The sequence below is a fragment of the Cryptotermes secundus genome, unplaced genomic scaffold (assembly GCF_002891405.2).
Source record: "Cryptotermes secundus unplaced genomic scaffold, Csec_1.0 scaffold1345, whole genome shotgun sequence".
NCBI classification, from domain to species: domain Eukaryota; kingdom Metazoa; phylum Arthropoda; class Insecta; order Blattodea; family Kalotermitidae; genus Cryptotermes; species Cryptotermes secundus.
The window spans coordinates 187,175-211,443 of NW_019738986.1; the positions used below are offsets into that span (position 1 = coordinate 187,175).

The window sequence follows — 24,269 nt, forward strand, 5'->3', positions numbered from 1 at the left end:
CCTTATCAGAACCCTTTAAAAGTGATCATTAATGGCATTTTCCATTTCATATTGAAATGAGCCAAGGAGGAAGTTGAATCTTTTATCATATATTTAGAGAAATATGGTTTGCAGGTATGGACAGTATTCTTGCCCTAGTGAATTAAAATCACCTTTCCAAGGAATATTTTTTGCCATGATCTAGTTTGGCCTGAACTTTCCCTGATTCTAAATTCTGTGCCATTGGTTGTGTATGTGGAGGGGTACTAAAGTGAAGATAGCTTTTGATGTAATTTTCTTATTTCATTTAGCATTGACCGTTTATGTGCAATACTTGCATAATATTGACATGAGATACTATGATTATTTATGAAGTTTTATATATATATATATTATGAAACGTTATTTATGCTTTGATCACTGCCAAAAAATTATGATAGTTTAATTATGATAAATTTTAGTTAAGCTGTTTTTGTATAATATGCATACTCCTAATTTATATGGCATTCAATTTGTTATGGCGGCTCAAATTGTAACACATTACATATGTTGCTGATCAGCAAAAAAATACTATGTGAGGATGCATGGACCCACCTCAGATGTAAGGTCTGTCTGTTCCAAGGGTCCAGACTTCACTTCTGTGACTTTGTAGGTACCATCCTCATCACTGCAGTGATACAGAGTAAGTGTCCCTTGGTCTGCTTCTTCCTGCACATCATCAGCCCCAGCATCTTCAGCAGACTTGACTTTGCGGTTACTCAAGCTGAGATGTGCATTGAACACTGTTCTCTCGCACACAGGCAATGAGTTCTCTTTTCCATCGTCCACAAAGACAATGGAGCTGGCCTTGTGCTCATCCCTGAGTTTTTCGGCCACCTGTCATCATAGGATTTGAGGTTACCCACTCTTATATGACAATCATTTCTTTCCTTATGTAATGTTCCTGCCCTTATTTTATATCTCGGCTCATTGAGTGAGTGAGTGAGTCCTTAGGTTATATAAAAACAAAGTATAAGAGACCTAATGTAACCTGTACGCTGGAAATGAAGCAGATGTGGCATATCCTAACCCTTTCACTGTTAGGGACAAAATGTTCTGTGGAATATGTATAAGTCTATCTGTTATTAGAAGAGAGTACCAGAACATTTTTATTTAGACTGATTTTAGGTAAATTAATAAACCTCTTTTGACTACATAGATTATACATAAATGAGATGAGCTAATCATAAATTGTGAGAAGATAAGAACTTACAAGTAGGTGATATAAGTGTACTATATAAGTGTACTATTCCACCATTCATGTGGGCAGACTAAGAAGAGATATGGATAGTTGGTAGCTTGGGAGAAATCTGAACCAGATGTCTCCTAAGCACAAGGGTACAGCATGGACATTATGTCAATGTATTGTTGCCGTTTCTTGAAAGTCATTTTGCACAAAAAGTGTAAGAATTAAAGGAAAGAAAGTGCAGTGACAAAAAGTATAGAGATGGTTGAATAAAATGGAGTTTTGGCTGATGCGCAGCCAACTAATATTCTTCTTTTAAAAATTCTGAAAAGCTAATCATATTTGCCACATTCAGCCTTAAAATTTATTATTACCTTAATATAGCTTCATTATTTTATAAATGTTTCTAATCTTGCAGGGACATACATAAGAGCACTGAGAGTGTTAAATGAGTAGATTAATATGCAACTGTATATAAAAGATTTTTGGAAGTGGTTTTGGGTTACTCAAAAAAAAGTATTCATAATACTGAAAAGAGTGAAAATTCTACCCTGATGCCAATATGGAGCAAATTTTGCCATGTAACTTCTATCAACACAGGCTTATTCAAACAGTAATCTTGAATTACCTCTGATAGAAGTGTAAGCACAAGACCTTGGCAAGTGCAGAATTCTCTGGAATAAAACTACTTATGAATAGCAACAGGAGACTACAATCCAAACACTTGTTTCACCTTCTAACCTTGCAAGCCTGCAATTTCTCCATATTATTAGCAGACCTGCCAACCCACACAAACACAATTTCCTTTGTGTCAATAATGAACACATCACCACTGTTGAAGTGTTCCCAAGAGATTGGATATTGAGTGACAGTTGGTGAACGCCTGCCCTTGATGTGGAAGAGACGGGGTTCGAACATGTCAGTGACATGGTTGAAACCTGAAGCTGCTCCACCCTTCAGTATTCTGCCAACCAAGATACCAGAAGTTAATGGAATATCAGTTATTTTAATAGGAGGTTCCATCTCACCGCCATTCATAATGGAATTAGATGATATTTATGACCTGCAGTCTACTGCAGTTACTATTAATTTTATTGCTTATGATGATGGTGACAATATCAGTCATAAAGCCAATTTACATGAAGGACCAACTAGAAAGTACATGTAAGCAACATTCACAAACTTTGTTTCTGTGCGAATACACAAGTATGCTAATTTATGTGTGTAATACAAAATCTGTTATAGATTCTAATCTTAAAATTTATCTTTCCATGGGGTTGTAGATGGTCATAAATTCAACTAATGTGTCTTACATTATATGATATTTCAGGTTCTCACAATGTCTACTAAGCAGTGTAAGCTGAGCAAGCAAACAGAACGCAGAATTAAGTCTTACATTCCCCCATAATTTCGGTAAACTTCTGCCAAGCTACTATATGGTGTTACATCCCAGAACAACTTAGAATTAATTAATTATGTTTCTTGTGACAAATTATGTTTGACAGGAATAGTTTGTGAATTAGTGGTAAACTTATATTCTTGTAGAATCTGAGTTTCTCACAGCGGTTTTTATGAAGATTTCTACTTTCTGGGATATAATGTTAGTAACAGACAGAGCACGCTTTGCTTGCTAACTGCTTTATGCTGATTTCATGCTTGGGTTATTCTTCAACTCACAAGATGGAGGTGCCTTCTTCTTCTGAACAGAGGTGGATTTACAGCAGAATACATGGCATTATGTCCCAGAAAAAAGAACTCTTTATAATCTTCTTAGTGTGTTTTCATGAGCCCATACCTCATGCCCATCTTGAAGTATCCCTTAAATCTAGTTGACTCACTGCCCTGTGTCTCACGGTGCTGGATGGGACTGCCCCCCAGGTAGTCATCCAGCTCTACTGTTTTGTATGCTGCTACACCAGCCTCATCATTGGTAGTTTCCTTGCCCAGCCAGAAGTGGATGTGGACCTCAGGAATTCCATGAATCTGCACAGGCTTAGCCAGAACACAAGTCTCATCACAAACAAAATTTTCATATCATGTGATCTGGAAAGTCCTGGGTAAAACTTCCAATTTGATAGGGCTAGTGAAAGCAGTGAAAATTTTTTACCTGTTTTAGTCATATGGGATATTGCACATAATAAAATCTCACTTTCACATGGTACACCCCATTATTACAAATGAGGATCTGGTGAATTATGACAGTATGACCATTACATTCAGTGTGCAGGAAATGCAGCTGTGTAATTTCATTGACCTTATGGCAGTACTCTAATGTGAAAACAATAAATTACTATCTAGTTCATGAACCTGAGTTATGGCACTGTACCATTACTCTTGGTGTACTACCACAACAAATTAAGATACATTTCCTTTGTATACAGTTTTTAAGTTCTGAATTAGATTTTTGTGTGATTTGTTGACACTGCATGTAATCATGCAGTTGAGTCTACTATAAATTGATTAAACAACCATACACATCCTCAAACATAATTGTGTTAGCTGCATAATATCCAAACTTACCTTGGAATCTGCTGCAACAGGTTTCCCATACTCAGATGCAGCATAGACAATGTAGGAGTCCCCCTCAAAGAAATTTCCATACTGATCTTTAGGGACAGGCGCTAACTGCATGTGCTATAACAGAGAGTAGTGTCTGTTGATTCAAAGTGTAGTTTCATACTAACAACCTGTGGAGTTGTATAATGTTGTGATTGTAAATGTTCTACAAGAAGCAAATTTAAGATCAGGAAATTCATGAAGTCAGATCAATCCATGGCATAGTGTTCACAGCATATTTTTAAGATATTCTATTTTGAAAACTCTAATTAAAAGACATCATAAAATGGTACTTCTGAATCATTCTGGTAGGTAAGTTTACACCAGTACTTGGAGGTAATATACATATTCATTTTTATATTTATCCCATTTACCGTTAAACAATCAAAACAAAAAGTGGTCTGTTCATTCATTCATTTCCTTTATTTTTCATATATACATACATATAATAAACATAGGGTGTGGAAATGGTCCCTTCAAAAATAGATATATCAAAATACACATACAAAATTACATGAGTCACATAATTAAAATCACTTAGATTAATTGATTAACATAAATAATAATATAAAGTAAAAAATGTAATAAGATTTTAAATAATAAACAATTTAAAAATAACTTACTATAAAACTTGAATTAATACAATTTTATTTAAATTACCTATATTAACTGAATTCAATACATTACAAATTTACACACTTATGACCAATTATGTTGATAATATTCATTCATGGAATAATTTACACAGCTAAAGACTACTATAATTTAAAAATAAAATTGGATGTTGTTTTTAATCACATATTTACATGGTTTCAAAATAATAAATTTGTGTTAAATCTGGATAAAACAAGAATAACAAAATTCACCCCAACAGCAGCTACGAGCTACCCTCTATGTTTATACAATGTTTTTTAACAAAAAGCTGAAAGAAGTAGAAACGATAAAATTTCTCGGTTTGCTGCTGGACAGTCATCTGACTTGTAAGGGACATGTTGATTTTTTGCTTCACAAATTGAGCACAGTTGGTTTTCTAATGCAAAAATTATCCTATATATTATATATAAATAGTCTTAAAGCTGTATGTTATGCATATTATCATTCATTTATGAAATACGGAATAATATACTGGGGAAATACATCAGACAGTCATAAGGTCTTCGTTATACAAAAGAAAATAATAATAAGAATAATGATGGGAGTGGGGCCAACTCATACATGTAGAGATTTATTTAAAAAGCTTGGGGTACTACCACTCCCATGTGTATATTTGCTCTCACTGATGACATTTGTTGTTAATAATTTGGATAAGTTTCAAACTAGTAACTCTGTATATGAGATTGGTACCAGAAGGAATGACCACCTTCATTTACCTTCAACACATTTATCATCCTATCAGAGAGGGGTGTATTATTCAGGCGTCAAGCTATTTAGGTTTGAAGAAAGCAGTCTTCTGGGATTTGGCACCGTGTATATGTGGTGTTAACCGACGTTTCGGAGGAACGTATCGCCTCCATCTTCAGGGTAGAAGAAAAAAATATATAAGAATCTGCAAGCAAAGAGACTGTGAGAACCGGTAAAAGCAGACTGCTTNACTTGTAAGGGACATGTTGATTTTTTGCTTCACAAATTGAGCACAGTTGGTTTTCTAATGCAAAAATTATCCTATATATTATATATAAATAGTCTTAAAGCTGTATGTTATGCATATTATCATTCATTTATGAAATACGGAATAATATACTNGGTTTGTTTTACGAAATTATTTGCGAAGTAATGTATTTTACTCTATTGATGAATTTGTCAAGCATGCAAGGGGCTCAGAAGTTAGGAGTTAATAAATGGTCTGTGTGCGTGAATTATACATTGTTAAGACTTCCTTGTTGTTAGTGTAGTAGTTTGTATGATGTCTGTTTTTGTTATGAATTTTAATATTTTATAATATAACTGTTTGGATGATATGGCCTGCCAGTGTGTGTGGAATGGCAAGGTGTGGATTTGACAGTGGTTTTTCCACGACCTATGTGTGTTGTCCTGACAACTTGAGCTATCTGTGTGAGGCCTGATTATATATTTTATTGGACCAAGGAAGAATGATGTGTAGTCATCATGAATTTTGTAATATGTGACATGTTTTATATGCAGCCCTAGGGGGAGATGATTGGATCCATGAAGTGAAAAATAAATGTAAATATAAATGTAAATGTAAAGAATGATGATATAAGAACTTCTTCGATGCAGATTTAAAACTGCTCCCATCAGTAGCCAACATTTTTATTGTTTGAGGAAGATGATTAAAAACTTTAATACCTGATACGTATGCACCTTTATTGTATTTTGTTAGGTTAACTGCAGGTAAATATAAATTATTGAGGGCTCTAGTTTTGTATTTGTGAATTTCATTGTTAAAATTAAATAAATGTTTATTATTAATTATGTATAAAAGTAATGAATATATGTACTGAGAGTAGAACATCATTACAGTCAACTCTCGACTATCCGGGATAATGGTGGGTATGTAAATCACGATTAATCGAAAGACAGATGTTATTAAAAGTAGTACTGTAATAGTGTACCTTCATAATACAATAGGCCTACCTGTATTTAAATTTACTCAACCTCATTTTTATGTCATCTCATGGCCTATTTAATACTTTTTTTACATTACACTGAAGTGTGAATTAGTTATTTCAATCACAGTGTTCAACAACATCCAACACTTTTTACGAATATTCACATTTAACACTTAAAAAAATTAATATTGTCGTTTGCTTTTTCGCGGCATTTTCCTTTTTACGGATATCCATACGAAGCCTACGTAATATTAGCTTGTCACTTAATAAACTGTTCTCTTCACTCTCAAGATGGTCTAGTAAGGATTCCAAATGATTAAGAGCAGCACCATGTGATATTTTCTTACTAGCAGCACTGTCCACCTCTTCCTCATTCTCACTTTCTTCCCGCTCTTCTGGCTGCACCCCCACTGAACTTAGGGCCCCTATACACACACAGTTTGGCCTCCAGTTCGGCCTGCACAGTTGAAGACTGAAAGGCAAAACTGACCTGTGTGGTGCGGCTGGCCGGCCAATCGTTTGTACTGTTGGCCTGTGGGAAACCCTTCAGTCCGTCAGTTCTACCTGCAGGACCATAGCACGTGACGTGTGTGACTCAGCATTATAGGCTGGAAGACCGTGATCACCGTGATTGTGGCATGAAGCCTGCCGCTTTATCTGCACGTGTATGGGGAGGAAAGGGAGGGGTTAAACTGTCACAATTTTGCCTGTAGGGTCGATCTGAAGACCAAACTGTGTGTGTATGGGGGGCCTTACAGTTTCATCACTGCTTAACATTTCGAAGCCCGGCTCACACGAGTTTCTGTTGAATACTTAACACAACACGCTTCCTTTTACACCTTGAAATTTTGCTAACACACTTGAAGATCGATACAAAGAGACCAACTGGGGCGGTGTATCTCTCCTTGAAACTTTCCACAAATCCTTGCATTCTTTCACCCCTACCCTAGAACACTGTGTTAGCATAACGGGACAAAAGAATGCAGAGCTCGGTTCACACTAGTGCTAAAATAGTGTTACAACTCACCATGTGAAACAAAAGTGAATTAATATTAAAGAACATATAAGCCTCAAAAAAGTCTCAGTAGCCCCGGTTAAGCCACAAACCGGTTAATACACCCCCGGATAATCGAGAGTTGACTGTATTTCCAGATTCTTAAAAATGTCCCTACAAGACTCTCTTGGTCTAGAATTTGTTATAATTCTAATAACTTTCAAAGTTTAACTTATTAGTGTCAGTTACTATAGAATATAATATAATAAATATTGTGGCATGCCAGAAAGTAGGAATGAGATCATAACTGAGTTCCTAGGCAAAGATCAACGTTCTCACGACAGCGGCTAGGAAGCAGAATTCTTAACAGTGGAGTTTCCACAGTTACACACAATTGTTGAAGCAACATTAAATAGCAGTGAGTGGAATCAACCCTTTGAGATGATATTCCCTGTCGAGTCTGCGTGGAAGTTATAAGAGTCCAACTGCATCAGAGAGGGCGCCCACAAAAAACAAAACCGTAACTGTCAAACAATAATAAAGATCTGGTCGCAAGCCCCAGACGTGTGCTTTATGCCAAGACAGACTGGCTGAATGACTGTTGGCCGTAAAATGAGACTCAGACTCAGATGAGTTCAGTCTTGTAGTTGACCTTAGAAGAGTAGTCAATCTACAGTTTGGCTTCGACTATAGCAGAAGCAGTAATTTTGATACTGAAATTATGAATAATTTTACTTGTAAAAGTATAATTTAGCGAGACTTTTATAGTTCCCGTGTTATACATCCATTGTCAGGGAGCAGATAGTGAAGGTTAGTGAAAAGAGACTGAGAAGATTAGTGTGGAGTGATTGTAAATTGTGTAAATCAGCAAAAGTGTAATTATTATTTGTAGTGATGACCTGTAGGTTGTTAATAAATCGAATTACCAATTCAAACCCACGTCTCAGTCACCCAAACACGTGACAATATATTTTTATATACTGTGCTACTTCTGAGAAACCATGTAAGAAAACAGAGCAACCTAATTATATATAATGTATTAAAGTACAGTAAACCCCCGCTAATCTTGACTGATTGTGGGGGATCACCCGGATTAACCTATAATCTGGATTAATGTAGCAAAAGATATCCTCAGAGACAAAAGGCTTAGAAAAAATAAATGGAGAATTTAATAATAAAATAATAATGAAAATAATAAAAAAAAATCATTGAAGCAATTTCTTCCTCTGTCATAAGCTAAAATCAAGGGTCTCCTTGATCCAACTCAAGCCAATTTTGAATATTTTTTTGCGTGGTTTCAGACTTTCCAGCTGCCTTCAACATAGTCTGGAAGTCCTCTTGCTCTAACCCCATTTGGTCTTTAATCTTATGTATCTCTTAAAGTCTGTATTCAACTGTGAACAGAATGATTCATTTTTTATATTTTGATCTGGATTATGTGACATCCAGATCAACTGTAATGAGATTAACTAGGATTTACTGTATCTATCAATTTAGGAAGGACTATCACTAAAAATTACCTAAGAATATAACAACACTGTGTTGTTATAAACATTTAACAGAATAATTTCTATATGATAAAATTGTACCAGTTGTGTCCAATTCAATATTCTTCAAATTGAGAAACATTTCAAATGAAAATTTTACATCTCTGAAAGTATGAACCCTTGAAGTGTCTTGCTGCTCCAAATTGTTCATAAGCCACAATTTATGAAGCACTGATTCATGGAATAGTTTTGTGATATAGGTTGCATTAACTAAGATAATTTGTTAAGTTCCTGTGTTAATCATTTTGACATTTTATAGGTATGAGATTAATATGGCCTTTATCAATGAATAATACGGGTGTTGCCTTGTTTTGGGTTATCAGTCATATCTCCATGTTATCTAGTTACACAGAAAAAAGGATGGAGGGATTAATCCTTGTGGAGATTTCAGATAATGTGCTGCACACATGTTCATTTGTGATGAATATCAACGTCCATAATCAGTAAAATATTTTGTCATTGCTCCATATTCTTCTATCATTGCTCCCTGAGGCATATGACAGTGTTGATTAAGCAGCATATTATCACATCCTCAGTCTTTAAATCTGGGACTTCATCTCTGAAGTGCCATTTGTCTGGTTACAGGCTAAGGGAATTAGTATGTCACACACATATAAGAACATATTTACATATTTTCAGATAATCCGATATAGTTCTTTGGATAAACGAACTAAGCTAAGGAAAATGGATAAAATATTTAGTATTTGAAATGTAAGAAGTCCACATAGGGCTGGTTCCCTCATGACAGTGGCGAAAGCAATGCCAAAATATAATTTAGATTTAATGGGAGTAGAGGAAGTCAGATTGGAGAGAACCAACAGACAAATATATGTTTTCTTATGGAAAGCAGAATGAGAATCATGAATTGGGTACAGGATTTTGTACGTAAGGGAACCATGTTAGCAGTGAAGAGGGTAGAGTTTGTTAGTGATAGGATATTGTAACATACATAATATTAAAGGTCGCTGCTCTAAGAGAATTGTTCTGAATGTTCAAGACTCAAGAGGGGATAAAATTGATGATAGGAATATCAGCTTCTATGATGAGCTAGGATGTGTATTCAATAAATTCCCTAAATAACATACTAAAAATTATGTTAGGAAATTTTAAGGCCAAAGTAGGTAAGGAAAACATTTTCAAATCAACAACACGGAATGATTATTTACACAAAATTAGTAATGGTAATGGAGTTATCATAGTTCATTTTGTGACATCCAAAAATCTTAGATGATGAGGCAGATATTATTAGAGCTTGGCAAACTATTAGAAACAATATAAAAATTTCAGCTGAAGGGAGTCTAGGTTATTGTGAAATGAAGATGCATAAATCATGATTTGATGAAGGATGCTCAAAACTATTAGATCAAAGGAAACAAGCCAAATTTTAGTGGTTACAGGATTCAAGAAAAATAAATGCGGGTAATCTGAACAATATCTGAACAAGACCTGAAGCCAGCAGGCATTTCAGGAATAAAAAGAGAAAATATATGAAAGACAACATTTGTGAGCTTGCAATGAGCAGTAAGAGCAAGAAAATCAGAATTTTGCATAGGAAGAATAAACTATTTTAAGAGGAATTTGATTTGTTTCATTCCGGTCCGTCACACTATTAAGTTTACAATTAAGTTTATTTCAGTCCAGTGTGACATATAATGCCTTCAGCACTTCACCACTTAGTTACCTAACATGTTTCGGTTCTTAATGAATCATCATCGGAGGTATACCACTACGATCAGTAACCTACCAATACATAAATGTTTTTATAAGACTATATACACTTAAAACATTTATGATGCTCACTATATGTAGTTGTTAATTTTCCATTATCAAATAGATGTTTGATGTAAACTTTTATAATAAGAACATTCTTGAAGTATATCACTTATATGTGACGTAGTTGCAATCACTTCCATAAAAGATAGTTTGAAAATGTAATTTTCCACTGCATTGTATATAAAATTCAATTTGTTTCACCATAGCAGCCTTCCTTTATGTTAAAATTATATTATGAATGTGTGTAAAAACTTATTTTTAAGTTAAGAACTTTGTTCATGAACCAATATGGATCATGTTTTATCTTCCTTGGTAGTGGATATTGTCATCTATCCCTTTTGGTGATGTGTCCTTGTTTATTCTACTGTAGTTTATATGCGTGAAGTGATCGCAACTACGTAACTTATAAGTAATATACTTCAAGAATGTTCTTATTATAAAAGTTTACGTCAAACATCTATTTGACAATGGAAAATTAACAACTACATATAATGAACATCATAAATATTTTAAGTGTATTCATTCATCAGTAATCTGTCAAGACGACAGGTCCACAGTCTCTTCCAAAACAGTTCCTCCACTTAATGTGATCTAGAGATTTCTCCTTCAAATGAGAATATCCTCTTCTGACCCCAAGGTCATCCAGCATATTCTTACACGTCTTCTTCCTCGTCTTCTGGTCACTTCTATCTGCCCCTCTATCTTTCCTTCAGTAACTTCTTTTAGAAGACAGTTACTGCATAAGATTTTAAGTGTATATACTTGTAGTCTTATAAAAACATTCACGTATTGGTAGGTTCCTGATCGTAGTGGTATACCTCCAATGATGATTCATTAAGAATCAAAACATGTTAGGTAACTAAGTGCTGAAGTGGTGAAGGCATTATATGTCACATTGGAATGAAATAAACTTAATTGTAAAAATATTTTAAGAGGGGTTACCAGCCTGGAAGTAAATTACTGAAGGATGACAATGGTGATTTGCTTGCAGATTCCCACAACATTTTGAATGGGTGGAAGGACTACTTCTCTCAGTTATTAATGCACGTAGGATCAGTGATGTTAGGAACATAGAAATACATATAGCTGAGGCATTAGTACCTGACCCTTGCTCTTCTGAGTTTTATGTTGCTATTGTGAAGTAGAAAAGATATGAGTCACCAAGTAGTGTTCAAAGATGGAGCACCTGTGTGGAGGTGGAGTTGAATACCTCCACTGTGACCCTGTCAGTAGTAAGAGGTAACAAAAAGGGAAGTCTCAAATGTGAGACAGTAAAATATGGTTGCGAGTCCCTAGGGACTTGGACCTGAGAAAACTGCCCGGGCAAGGGTCAGCAGCATGTACAAATGAGAGACCTACCCTCTCATCAGAGGAGAGAGGGAGAGCACTCCTATGGAGGTAGCTGCGCCTATTTGAGTTGTCTCCCTATAGTACTGATTAGGTGCCGCAAGTCTTAGAGCTCAACACTCTAAAACGGTTTGACCAACCCATTTGGAAGGGTGGGAATGGGGGAGCTCATAAGCAATCCCCAGGGGCGACTTTCTCGTGTAGGTTGCCCTGGTCGCAACCTCATGACTAACTGGTGTCGCACTCCCATTTATCGTCTGGGATACCACACTCCCCCCGAACAGGCACTCTTGGTCCTCGAGACTTGTGAGGGTTGCATTCACTACAGGACCAAACCACCTAAGCCAAGGTGTGAGGCATCATGCTGAGGGCTGCATGGCACTGGGGTGGTAAATAGCCAGTGTCTTGAACGATCCCCTCGGGGCACCAGCCAGCACCCTGTTGTATTTATGCCTTCCACCCATATGGGGCGCTGCAGGTGGTGAACTTATAAATCTCCATGACTCGTGAGACCAATATGAATAAAGGAACCAAATTAAAAACCGGTTGTAAAGATTTTAAACCGAAGAAAGACCCCCCCCCCCTCCCTATGAGAAATGCTTCAGCAGGAGGCTGGATGCTCTGGTGAACCATTAATGGGCCCAGTTGCAACCAGTGAACCTGCTGTTTAAATTTCAGCCAAAGGCAGGGACGAACCAGTGGTTCAAAACTTGCCTGAGGTAAAACCAAAAACTACTCTCCTGGGTGTCAGTAATACTGACACACCACTGCAGGGAGCTAGTATTTCTAACACACCTGCAGCAGCAGAAGGTCTGGGACACCTAGTCTCTGGAGTAAGGGGACTCTGTCTGGCAAAGAAGGCACTGTCCGCATGCGCTAGACAGAAAATTAAAAAGGCGAGAACTAGGGCAAGCGAAGCAGGAGTTGGGGGCAGTCAGCAACCAGGAAATGCAGGCTCGTCCAAGCAGGTAGAAAGCCCCACTGGCACCATTAAGAGGCCAAGATCGGAGGGCAGTACCCCTACAGAAATGGCCAGAAATCTGAAAAGGCCCAGGGACTCTAAGGGACCAGGGACTTACAAGGAGGCTCTGACCAATATAAAGGTAACTCAAATAGGAAGGGAGACACTGAACGAATTATTCAGAGTTCACTTTCCTAATTCAAAATTGATTGATAATCAGCGGGAACAGATGGAATTGTACCAGCACTATTGCAGCATGGAGCAGAACTCTTAGTTTCACACCTATGCCGCATATGGTTTCATCCCCATGGCCTGGAGGCAAGTGGCCTCCATAGTCTAGGGGTAACGTTCCCACCTCATGACTCAAGGTTCAAACCTGGCGGAGGTCATGGAATTTTTAAGGGCGGAAAAATTCAGGGAACAAGTCCTCCGGGAGAGACTTTAAGCCGTGGGTACCGTGTCGTAGATTCACGGCACGTAGAAGATCCTCATGTCTCTAGCAAAATTAGGTAAAAAGTTTCCCGCCCAAGTAGTTTCCAATGCCTCCGGTAGATGTGGAAGTATTGGGTACCACTGCCAGTAGAGGGGCCGAACTCGCTGGCTGAACGGGGCTGATAGTGAGCACCAGTACCGGAAGGGTATGGAGACTGGTAGAATATCAAAGGGGGACGTACAATAGATCAACAACTGGTTGCAGTGCATGGGGAAACCCACCCCCTCCAATAATGAATGAATGAATGAATGGATGGCCTGAAGGCAAGTTAAGGTGATGTTTATCTCAAAGCCCTGGAAACTTGATTACACCAAGGCTAAGGCTCATTGTCCTATCAGCCTGTCATATTTCCTGTTAAAAACGATGGAGAAAATAGTGGATAAGCATATCAGGGACGTGGCGTTGAGGACATATCCTCTACACCGAAACCAGCATGCCTACCAAAGAGGTAAACCTACCAAAATCGCACTACACAATGTGGTAACACACATAGAAAGTGCGATTGAACACAAGGATATTGCCTTAAGAGCATTCCTTGTTATAGAGGAAGCTTTCAATAGAAACTCATTTGATATAATCAAACAGGCCGCTGGAAAGCATGGCATAGAGGCTGCAATATGCAGGTGGATCAGTGCTATGCTGGAAGGCAGAACCATAGCTGCTACATTATCAGGAGAAACCCTGGGGGCATTCGCGTCTAGGGGTGGTCCGCAGGGGGGCATGCTCCCACCTCTTCTGTGTGGCCTGGTCGTCGATGATCTGCTGTGGGGACTTAATGATGATGAGTGTTATACAGTAGGATATGCTGATGACATAGCAATCGTCATAAATGGAAAATTCCTTTTGACCACGTCAGAGTGTCTTCAAACAACTCTGTACATTGTCCAACGATGGTGTGAAAAAACAAGTCTTTCCATCAATCCCAATAAGGCGGTAATTATACCGTGTAGAAATATAAAGGACCTTAAGGAACTGACCCTCTTCAATAAGATGATCCAGCTCTCCGCGATATTAAGTACCTTGGTCTAGTATTAGACAAGGGACTGACATGGAAAAAGCAGCTGGACAATGTCATTAACAAAGCCTATAAGGCTTGTTGGACATGCATGTTTGGTAAAACACATTGCACGTTGTGCATTGGATATATACTACGGTTGTAAGACCCATAACTACATATGGCGCCACAGTATGGTGGCCCAGAGTTAAACTCAAGGCAAGCAACGCAGATCTTAGCAAATTGCAAAGGTTGGCTTGCTTGGGTATCACAGGAGCAATTCAAACATCTCCAACAGCTGCACTGGAGATACCCCTTGGACCACCCCCCACTACATATACAGTTGGTGGCAGAGGCCAGGGAAGGAACGTACAGTCTCCAGTGCAGTGATCAATGGAAACCTAGATCCGATGTTTTCGCCCTGTACACATAACTCAGGACATGAAGCAAGAACCCATATTACAAATGAGTTCTGACGAAACGATACTAATACATGTATATGAAAAACACTTCACAGTTAAGTAGTTACTATAGGATTCTGACGATGGTGTATAACACACTGATATATTGGGTTTTTGGACTTTATCCATCGTCCTGGTTTTTAAGATAACTAATAAAAACACGACTTTTCTTAAACTGGATCTGTTTCCGAAACGTCGTGTTTTTATTAGTTATCTTAAAAAGCAGGATGATGGGTAAAGTCCAAAAACCCAATATATCACTTCACAGTTAGATTTTTTGACAGGAAGGAATGGGAAGATGGATTTTTGCCCGATAGAAAACGGACTGATCTGGTACACAAATGGTTCCAAGATAAATAAGGGCACTGGAGCTGGTGTGTACTACTACAGCACAAGGCGGAAATTTAGTTTCAGCCTTGGGCAGTACAAAACAGTGTTCCAGGCAGAAGTATATGCCATTAAGGCATGTATTATGGAGAATTTATGTAGGAACTATAGAAATAGAAACATTTACATTCTATCTGAGAGCCAAGCTGCACTTGAAGCGCTTGACAAACACCAGATCAACTCAAAATTGGTCTGGGATTGCCACCAAACCCTCATGGAACTGGACAAAAACAATAGGGTACAACTGATTTGGGTGCTGGGGCATGAAGGTATTGCTGGAAACGAAACAGCAGATCAATTAGCTAAGATTGGAGCTGAATATCCATTCATAGGACCCGAACCAGCCTGTGGCTTCTCTATAGGAGTTGCCAGACAGGCAATCAGGGACTGGACAAATATGAAACACAAGAAATACTGGGGATCCTTGACTGGACTCAGGCGAGCAAAGGGGCTCATATGAGGACCTCAGCTAAAAGAGCGAAGGAACTGTTGAAGTTAAGCAAGAACCAGCTATGATGGGTGGTGGGACTACATACAGGACACTGTCACCTTAAAGGAGACCTCTTCAAATTGGGACTAAGTGACAGTCCAAATTGTGAGAGGTGTCAAGAAGAAAATGAAACAATCACACATATCCTATATGAATGTAAGGCCTTAGCTTATTTAAGATTACGTCACTTGAGTCAATACCTTATGGAACCAAGTGACTATTTCGACACCCCCATATACAAAATCCTATGCTTCATTAGAAGCACAGGATTGCTGAAGGGATAATCAAAAGGGGAAGCACAATAGATCACTGTAGGTCGTGGTGCAAGGGCCGTGAAGGCCCATCCCTTTTACATTAATTCATTCATTCATTCATGTGATATCACAGCTATTAACATCATACACATTCTTTTCCAACATCCTTCTCTCAAGGCTAAATCCATATATAGATGAAAATATTGTGGATTATCAGTTTGGGGCTGTTGTAATAGATCAACTCTTGATCAGATTCTTTTGTGTTCTTCAGATACTGGAGAAAAATTTGGAGTAGATTGAGGCAATACATCAGCTATTTGTAGACTGCAAGAAAGCCTATGATTCGGTTAGGAGGGAAGTATTGTACAGTATTCTCATAAAGTGTGGGGTACTCATGAAACTAGTTAGGCTGATTACAATATATTTAAATGAAACACATAATAAAGTCCATATACTCGTAGATAAATATATTTTTGATAATTTTATTATCCAAGATGGTCTAACACAAGATGCTTTATCGCCACTGCTTTTTAACTTTGCTTTACAATTTGACATTAGAAAGGCACAAGAAAACCAGGTGGTACTGAAATTAAATGGATCACATCAATTTCTAGTCTATGCTGATATGTAAGTCTATTGGAAGATAAAAAAGATGTGATAAAGAAAAACACACCAACTTTAATTAACGCTAGCAAAGAGTTTGGTCTAGAAGTAAACACAGAGAAAACTAAGTACATGTTGCTAAGAACGATGCTGTCTAGTCACCAGAATGCAGGGCAAAATCATGATATAAAGATAGCTAACAGATCCTTTGAGAATGTGGCACATTTCAAACAGTTGGGAGTGACAGTAACAATTCAAAATTTGACTCAGGAGGGAATTAAGTGGAGGCTGAATTCTGGTATTGCTAGCTACCATTCACCCCAGAAACTTTTGTCTTCTTGTCTGCTGTGTAAAATCGTAAAAATCAGAATATACGAAACTATAAGTTTGCCCTTGGTTCTGCATGGGTGTGAAACTTGATATCTGACATTAAGGGAGGTACAAAGACTGAGAGTGTTTGAGAACAATGCACTGAGGAGAATATTATGACTGAAAAAAGATGAAGGGGCAGGAGGTTGTTGAAAACTGCATAATGAGGCACTTCATAACTTGTACTCTTCAGCAAAAATAAGTAGAATGTTGAAGCAAAGGAGGATGAGATGGGCAGGGCATGTAGCATGAATGAGGTTGAAGAGGGATGCATTTAGGATATTAGTGGGTAGCCAGAATGAAAGAGACCACTAGGAAGACCAACTCATAGTTTGACAGATAATATTACAATGGGTCTTAGAGAAATAGCCTGGATTGATATGGCTCAGGATTGGGACAAGTGGAAGGCTCTTGTGAATATTATAATTAACTTTGGTTCCCTAACATGCTGGAAAGTTCTTGAGTAGCTGAACAACTGGTGGCTTCTCAAGAAAGGTTCAGCTGCATGAAGTTAGTTAGTTCATATATTATGATTTTGTTCCACACTTGTAATTCTCATTTCAATTTCCCCTTCTTGTCTCTTAGAATTAAATAATATTATAGAGTAGTCATCTGAATAAGGACTGCATCACTCACCTCTATCCTCCAAATCAGGAAGGCAGTGCTGTTTTTTGGTATAGCCTTGAAGGCTAGATCCACAGTGGCAGTCATTAGGCTTTCTATTCTCCGTAACACCTGAAAAATAAATGCACCAAGTTTACAAACAAGACTGCTATCCTTCATAGTTTTCCTACTAGGAAACGCCTAAGTATGTGATATCCTTGATTAGGCAGTACATTATCACATTCTTCATCTTTAAGTCCAAATCTTCATCTCTGATCTGGCAGGGATTGAAATTTTTATCTTTTAGTAAGGTTTTCATTGACTTAATTCCAGTGCCATAAAATCAATGAAAACCATAGTTGAAATGTTGCAACAAGACTCTCCCTTTGGATATGAAAGGGAATTCCCAAGCCTGGCATTTGATAACTGGACCACTGTATCACCTAAAAGGAGATATAGAGGACATAAGGTAATGAAGTCCACCAGTACTGGTTTATCTCAAATTACCAGCTGTGAAAATAAATATAACATATTGGGAAGCCTTACTGACAATTTTCTCCAAGAAGTGGAAGGATCACCTAACCTCACTGAAGAAAGTTGAGATCATTTCGTGAACTACGAGAGGAGGAGGGGGCAAAGGAGGTCCAGAAACAGATCTACTCCACATTATATGGGATATATTGTGCACCAACCTAACTCAACTAAACATAAAATAAAGTGAGATCAGATGTGTGATCAAAATGTAAACAGTATACCAATTATTATATATGGCCAACTTAACTTTAGTAAGCAACAAAATATAAGTGATAATACTATTAATAAATGGGACAAAATACATAACTTGGTGAAAGAATCTGAAATAAAAATCCTTGAAAATAAAATAAAATATCTTAAAGGTAATAAGCATAAAGTATTTATAATTGGTGATAGCCATTTGAGAGGTTGTGCAGCGAAGATGATAACTTCTCTGGATGCTCGTTTTGAAGGGTGTGGTGTGATAAATCCAGGATCTTGCACAGAATCATTAAGTGAAATAATGAAGGAAGAAGTGGGCAACCTAACAGCAAATGACTTCTTAATAATTAGTAGTGGATCTAATGACATTAGTAGAAATGACTTAAGAGTAGCATTCAGGAACACTGTAAATTACATTGAGAATGTAAAGCACACCAATATAATATTAATAAGTGCTCCTCTTAGATATGATACTACAGATCTTTCTCACTTAAACAATTTGATTCAACTTTTTAACAGCAAACTGAGCAAACTAGCAAAAATTTTTAGTCATGTAATTACAAAAGAATTGATAAATTAGACTATTATATACAAGGCAGGGCTCTCACTTAAATGAGCTAGGCAAAGAAATATTATCAAACAAATCAGTGTCTCACATACTTTCATGGTTGGAAAGAGTCAATGCAAAACCTATAATTCTTGAATGGCACGACAAGGAAATACAAATGAATGTTCTCCTAAAAACTAAACCTTTACCGGCCCAACTGCCAACTCGACAAATTTCTAAACGCAATAGAAAAATACCAACATCTAGAAATGATTTTTTATGGAACACGTAAATGTGTACACATTAAATCATAGTGAACCTAGTTTTAAGGAGAATAGGAAACATATTAAGCAACCACTGCCCCTAAAAACAGGTAATGAAGATCTAGTTATCTACGATCAAAACATTAGAGGACTTAATATAAGTAAGCTTGATGAATTATCTATCTCTTCATTTCTGGATTCCTCTCATATTGTTTGCTTAACCAAGCACCATCTTCGTGATACTGCTATTGACACTACTTTGATGACGGTTTTCAAACTCGGGGCTAGTTTTTGTAGGAGCAGCTTTAAGAATGGGGGTGCATGTATTTTTGTACATAAAACTATCTATTCTACTAACATAAATATGGAAAAATACTGTAAAGAAAAGGACTTAGAAGTATGTGCAGTTAGGTTGCACCTCCCTACTCATGAAATATGTGTTATTGCCATCTATAGAGCTCCTACTATTAACTTTCAGCATTTTTTTCAAAACCTTGATGAACTTTTGAATATGATTTTTGCCCACACTGAAGATATAATAATGTAACGTGTTGTGTTACTGAAGACGCCATAGAGATTGTTAATTGGTTTATTCAACAACCTACAAGTAACGGCTACAATTAATTATAACAATGTTACGGGTTTCCACACTTTGCAAACTCTACAAACAAATCTCTTCACACTATCTTCAAGAGTCTTCACGTATTAATAACGCGGGAGCTATACAAGTCTCCCTGAATTACACACTCCAAACATAACTGTAATACAGCACTCACTAAGTCTTGAAAGCACACAATAAGTCTTCCACTCACTGACTTCTTAGTTATCGCACACTGTCACATAATATCTTGTAACAACGTGTTCGGGTCTTCTTATCGCGACTGCTGCTATATGTCAACTCGACTCGCAGGCTGCTACCTTGAGAACTGTTGATAACACACTGGCTCTCGCTTGCTCCTCAGCCGGCTTTTATTCCGTTCGCTGTTACCTGTTGCCCGCGTCAACAGCGTTGTTGCGTGCCACGTCACAGTAGGAAGCGGTGCCGCGTCACAGTAGGAACCGGTGCCATGTCGTCGTGTTGCGTCACCGCGCGTTGCGCGTTACATCACCATGGAGAGAGTGGCGGGGCGATGACTCGCCTATTACCATAGTAACGAGAGCGCTACGTTACCGCCACGTATTATAAAAAGCTTTTTATTCCCTTCAAGAATATTTTTACAAGAATTAGCTTAATAATAGAACAAAGATACTTAGGTATTTTATTTTAGATATTGCATGTAATTTATAGTTTAGCTTTTGTCGCCTTATTATACTCATCCACTGTTTTATCATATTTAAAGGATTTATTATGTTATTTTTCTATGGTTTTTTATGTTATTAGTCATTTGATGTGATGTTTAATCTCATATATTTTTTATAAAACTGACTTGTCCAATTGTACATAATGTAACAGTTATGGATGTTAAATAAATCAATCAAAATCAATCAATCAATCAAACATATCAGAAAGGAATGTGGCAGTATGCCTTTTACAAATTCTTTGCATGAACTGCATGATATTAACGACTAATGGTCTTGCCATTTGTATGTTCCATCTCCAAAACAGATTTACACTGTACTTAGTATAGGGGTCTACATTAAAAGCAAATTAGAATATGTAATTTATTTTTAATATCTTCTTTGTATGTGAGGATAAAACGAAAGAAACAACAGGAATAGCAGACACTGTAGTAAACTGAAGCCTTAAGACAAAGCTATGTAATTCAGTTTGTATTGGTGTCATACTGAGATAGAAAAATCAAACTGTGGAAATTGATTAAATGAGCAGGCATAAGAGTCTACAACACCTATGCAGTCATTTTTGCTGGTGGTATTGGGATAACAGTATGGTCTTGAATGGGAGATTTATTTAAGGTATCAAACACACATTTGCAGATCATAACTGTGAGAGGAAAATATATGATAAAAGTAAAGGTAGTAGAAAATGACAAAATATTTGAACTATCAAAATATTTCCAATATCTGAGTTGCTTAGTAGCTACTACCATAACAAATACTGATGTTGGTGTTAATATTATGAAATAGAGTAAAATGAAGGGGTTGCTGAAGAGGCATTTTGGCAGACAAATAGATAAAATATTCCAATTTTTTCCAAAATTTATATCATGAACAAGTCTAGAATGAATGTGGGAGAGAGTGCTGCATCTTTACAATAATAGGAGTGAGATGGTTCAAATGAGACTCCTTGCTTGGAATGAAAGATTAAAAAACATTTTGAATGATAGGATACTCACAAAAATATCAGAAACCGGAGTGGACTTCAGGGTAGTTGTGTGGATACAGAAATTTCTTTCAGGAAGCTCACAGAGAGTCAGAGTAGATGGGCACCTATCTGAAGAAGTCAGAGTGACGTCGGGAGTACGGCAAGGGAGCGTTTTAGGACCGCTACTATTCCTGGCTTATGTTAACGATATTTGGAGGGACATTGACTCAAATATACGGTTATTCGAAAATGACTGCAAAATATACAGGAAAATATTGGATAGTAGTGACATTGGCAAGTTACAGACGGATCTAAATAAAATAAGGGAATGGGCGGTAGTAAACAAAATGAAGATAAATCCAGATAAGAGTAAAGCGGTAAGTTTCACGAGAGCTAGAGTGAAGGATTGACTGACTTATTATTTTGTGGACCAATTAATTCCGGAGATAAATAGCTTTAAGTACCTAGGAATAATCATATGGAGTGATCTAAGAAGGGCGGATCATGTAAACTATACGCTACGAAAAGCATGGAAGACTCTTCATTTAATAATGCGTAAGGTGCTATGGCACTGAAATGAATGTGGAGAAAACAAAAGTAATGAAAATTTCGAGACAACCAACCCCAGTCACAATAAAGTTAAACCAAAAACAACTGGAGAATGTGAAATGTTTTAAATATTTGGGTAGCCTGTTAACAGATGATGGAAGGTGTACTAGTGAAATTAAATCCAGGATTGTCATGGCAAAAGCTGCATTTAGCAAGAAGAAGAAGAATCTTTTTACCAGCAAATTGGACTTAAATTTGAGGAAGAAACTAGTGAAATGCTACATTTGGAGCATAGCTCTGTATGCGGCTGAAACATGGACACTTAGGGCAGTAGATCAGAAACATCTGGAAAGTTTCGAAATGTGGTGTTGGAGAAGGATGGAGAAGATCAGTTGGACCGATTATGTGAGAAATGAAGAAGTGTTAATTAGAGTCAGTGAGCAGAGGAATATCCTACACGAAATAAGAAAACGGAAGGCTAATTGGATTGGTCATGTTTTACGCAGAAACTGCCTTCTAAAAGAAGTTATTGAAGGAAAGATAGAGGGGCGGATAGAAGTGACAAGAAGACGAGGAAGAAGACGTAAGAAGATGCTGGATGACCTTGGGGACAGAAGAGGATACTGTCATTTGAAGGAGAAAGCTCTAGATCGCATTAAGTGGAGGAATTGTTTTGGAAGAGACTGTGGACCTGTCGTCTGACATATTACTGATGATGATGACGATGATGATACTGAAACAGGGCAATAATAACACGAAACGTCTAGCTTATACGTCATTAGTGAGAAGGATACTTGAATATGGTTCGGTATGTTGGGACCCATACAGAGAATGGCAGGTTAGCGCTTTAAATCGGGTACAAAGAAGAAGGGCGCACACCAGGAGACCGGCTTGGAAAGCGATAGCGGATAGGCTGCTTCAACCATGCTACCTGACTAGGGACGATCATATTTGGAAGGTTAAAAGCAGGAGACAAAGAACAGATGTTGGCAAATATTCCATTGTAAATTGGACCATATAGGATTGCAACAGTTTACCTGCAGGCATGCTAGCGTCTTTCCTCTGTAAACTAAACACTTTTAGAAAAAGGGTTAGGAAAGATGTTACAAGTATAGAGGTCTTAGGCGGAGTTAAATGAATCAAGTGAAGTAATGTGAAGTGTAATGGTTCGAGTGCAGCGAAACGAACACAAGCACGTGCCCTTTTATAACTTTATATGTTTGGATATGCACTGTGTGTACCTTGTTTAGTGTATGTATTTTATTTTGTATTGTTTCGAGACAACCAACCCAAGTCACAATAAAGATAGACCAAAAACAACTGGAGAATGTGAAATGTTTTAAATATTAAGGTCGTTCCGTATTTAATGCCTCCTATTTTTTTTAGAAAACTACAACAGATACAGAAATCATAATAACGCAGTTAAACAGAGCAAGATTTCAGCTACTTACAGCTATTTTTCCACATAATCACCACCATTCGTTATGCACTTTTGCCATCGATGAACAAGAGCCTGTATGCCGTGCCCGTAAAAGTCTGCGCCAGCAGAGGCTAGCCACTTTCTTACTGCTGCAATGACAGCATCGTTGTCTGGAAAATGTTGCCCAGGTAGTCCGTCTTTCATAGGCCCAAAGAGATGGAAGTCTGAAGGTACTAAATCGGGGCTCTAAGATGGATGTGGTAGGACAGTCCAGCCAAACTCTGCAATGTGTGCGGTGGTCGCCAACCTGGTATGGGATCTAGCGCTATCGCGTTACAAGCGAAAGTTGTCTGCTTCTCTGGCCTGACTCGGGAAATACGGGCTTTCAGCTTAGTCAGCGTCGTCTTGTAGCGTTCAGAATTGACAGTCCCTGGTCGTTATCTGCTGATCTGTTCGGATGAGGAGCTGTTCATTGTGAGGAGTGGCAGCTGAGCAGGGACGCCCATGGCGTGGCTTGTCGTGCGCTTCACTTTCGCCACTGTTGAAACGCACTACCCACCGAATCACTGTGCTGACATCCACTGTATTGTCTCCGTACACCTTTAGCAAGTGTCGATGGATGTCAACGGGTACAATTTGTTCGGCAGTGAGAAATTCAATAACACATTTCTCTTTCATACGCACTTCTATGTCAGACGCCATTTTGGTAGACTGCTCTGCTGTCGCTATCTGTCGCACGACAACCAAATTAACAGTACATTGGCGGGAAGGTTAAGCCTTTACTACAACACCACCAACATCCCGTTCAGACGTTACATATGAACACAAAAAAAAAAAAAAAGGAGGCATTATATACGGAACGCACCGCGGTTTTGGGGAGCTTTGT

At 37.7% G+C, this 24,269-nt stretch overlaps 1 protein-coding gene across 3 annotated transcripts in view; it reads right to left on the reverse strand.

Moving 5' to 3' along the window:
• Positions 1 to 24,269, reverse strand: part of LOC111871559 (advillin) — a 97,895-nt gene that overhangs the window by 57,071 nt on the left and 16,555 nt on the right. For all 3 annotated transcript variants that reach the window (XM_023864755.2, XM_023864756.2, XM_023864757.2), the window contains exons 2-6: positions 17,640 to 17,738; positions 3,725 to 3,838; positions 3,000 to 3,196; positions 1,946 to 2,168; positions 574 to 855 (exon numbers count right to left, since the gene is read on the reverse strand). In XM_023864755.2, coding sequence (XP_023720523.2) covers positions 574 to 855; positions 1,946 to 2,168; positions 3,000 to 3,196; positions 3,725 to 3,838; positions 17,640 to 17,738 — 915 coding nt within the window. The remainder of the gene's footprint in view (positions 1 to 573; positions 856 to 1,945; positions 2,169 to 2,999; positions 3,197 to 3,724; positions 3,839 to 17,639; positions 17,739 to 24,269) is intronic.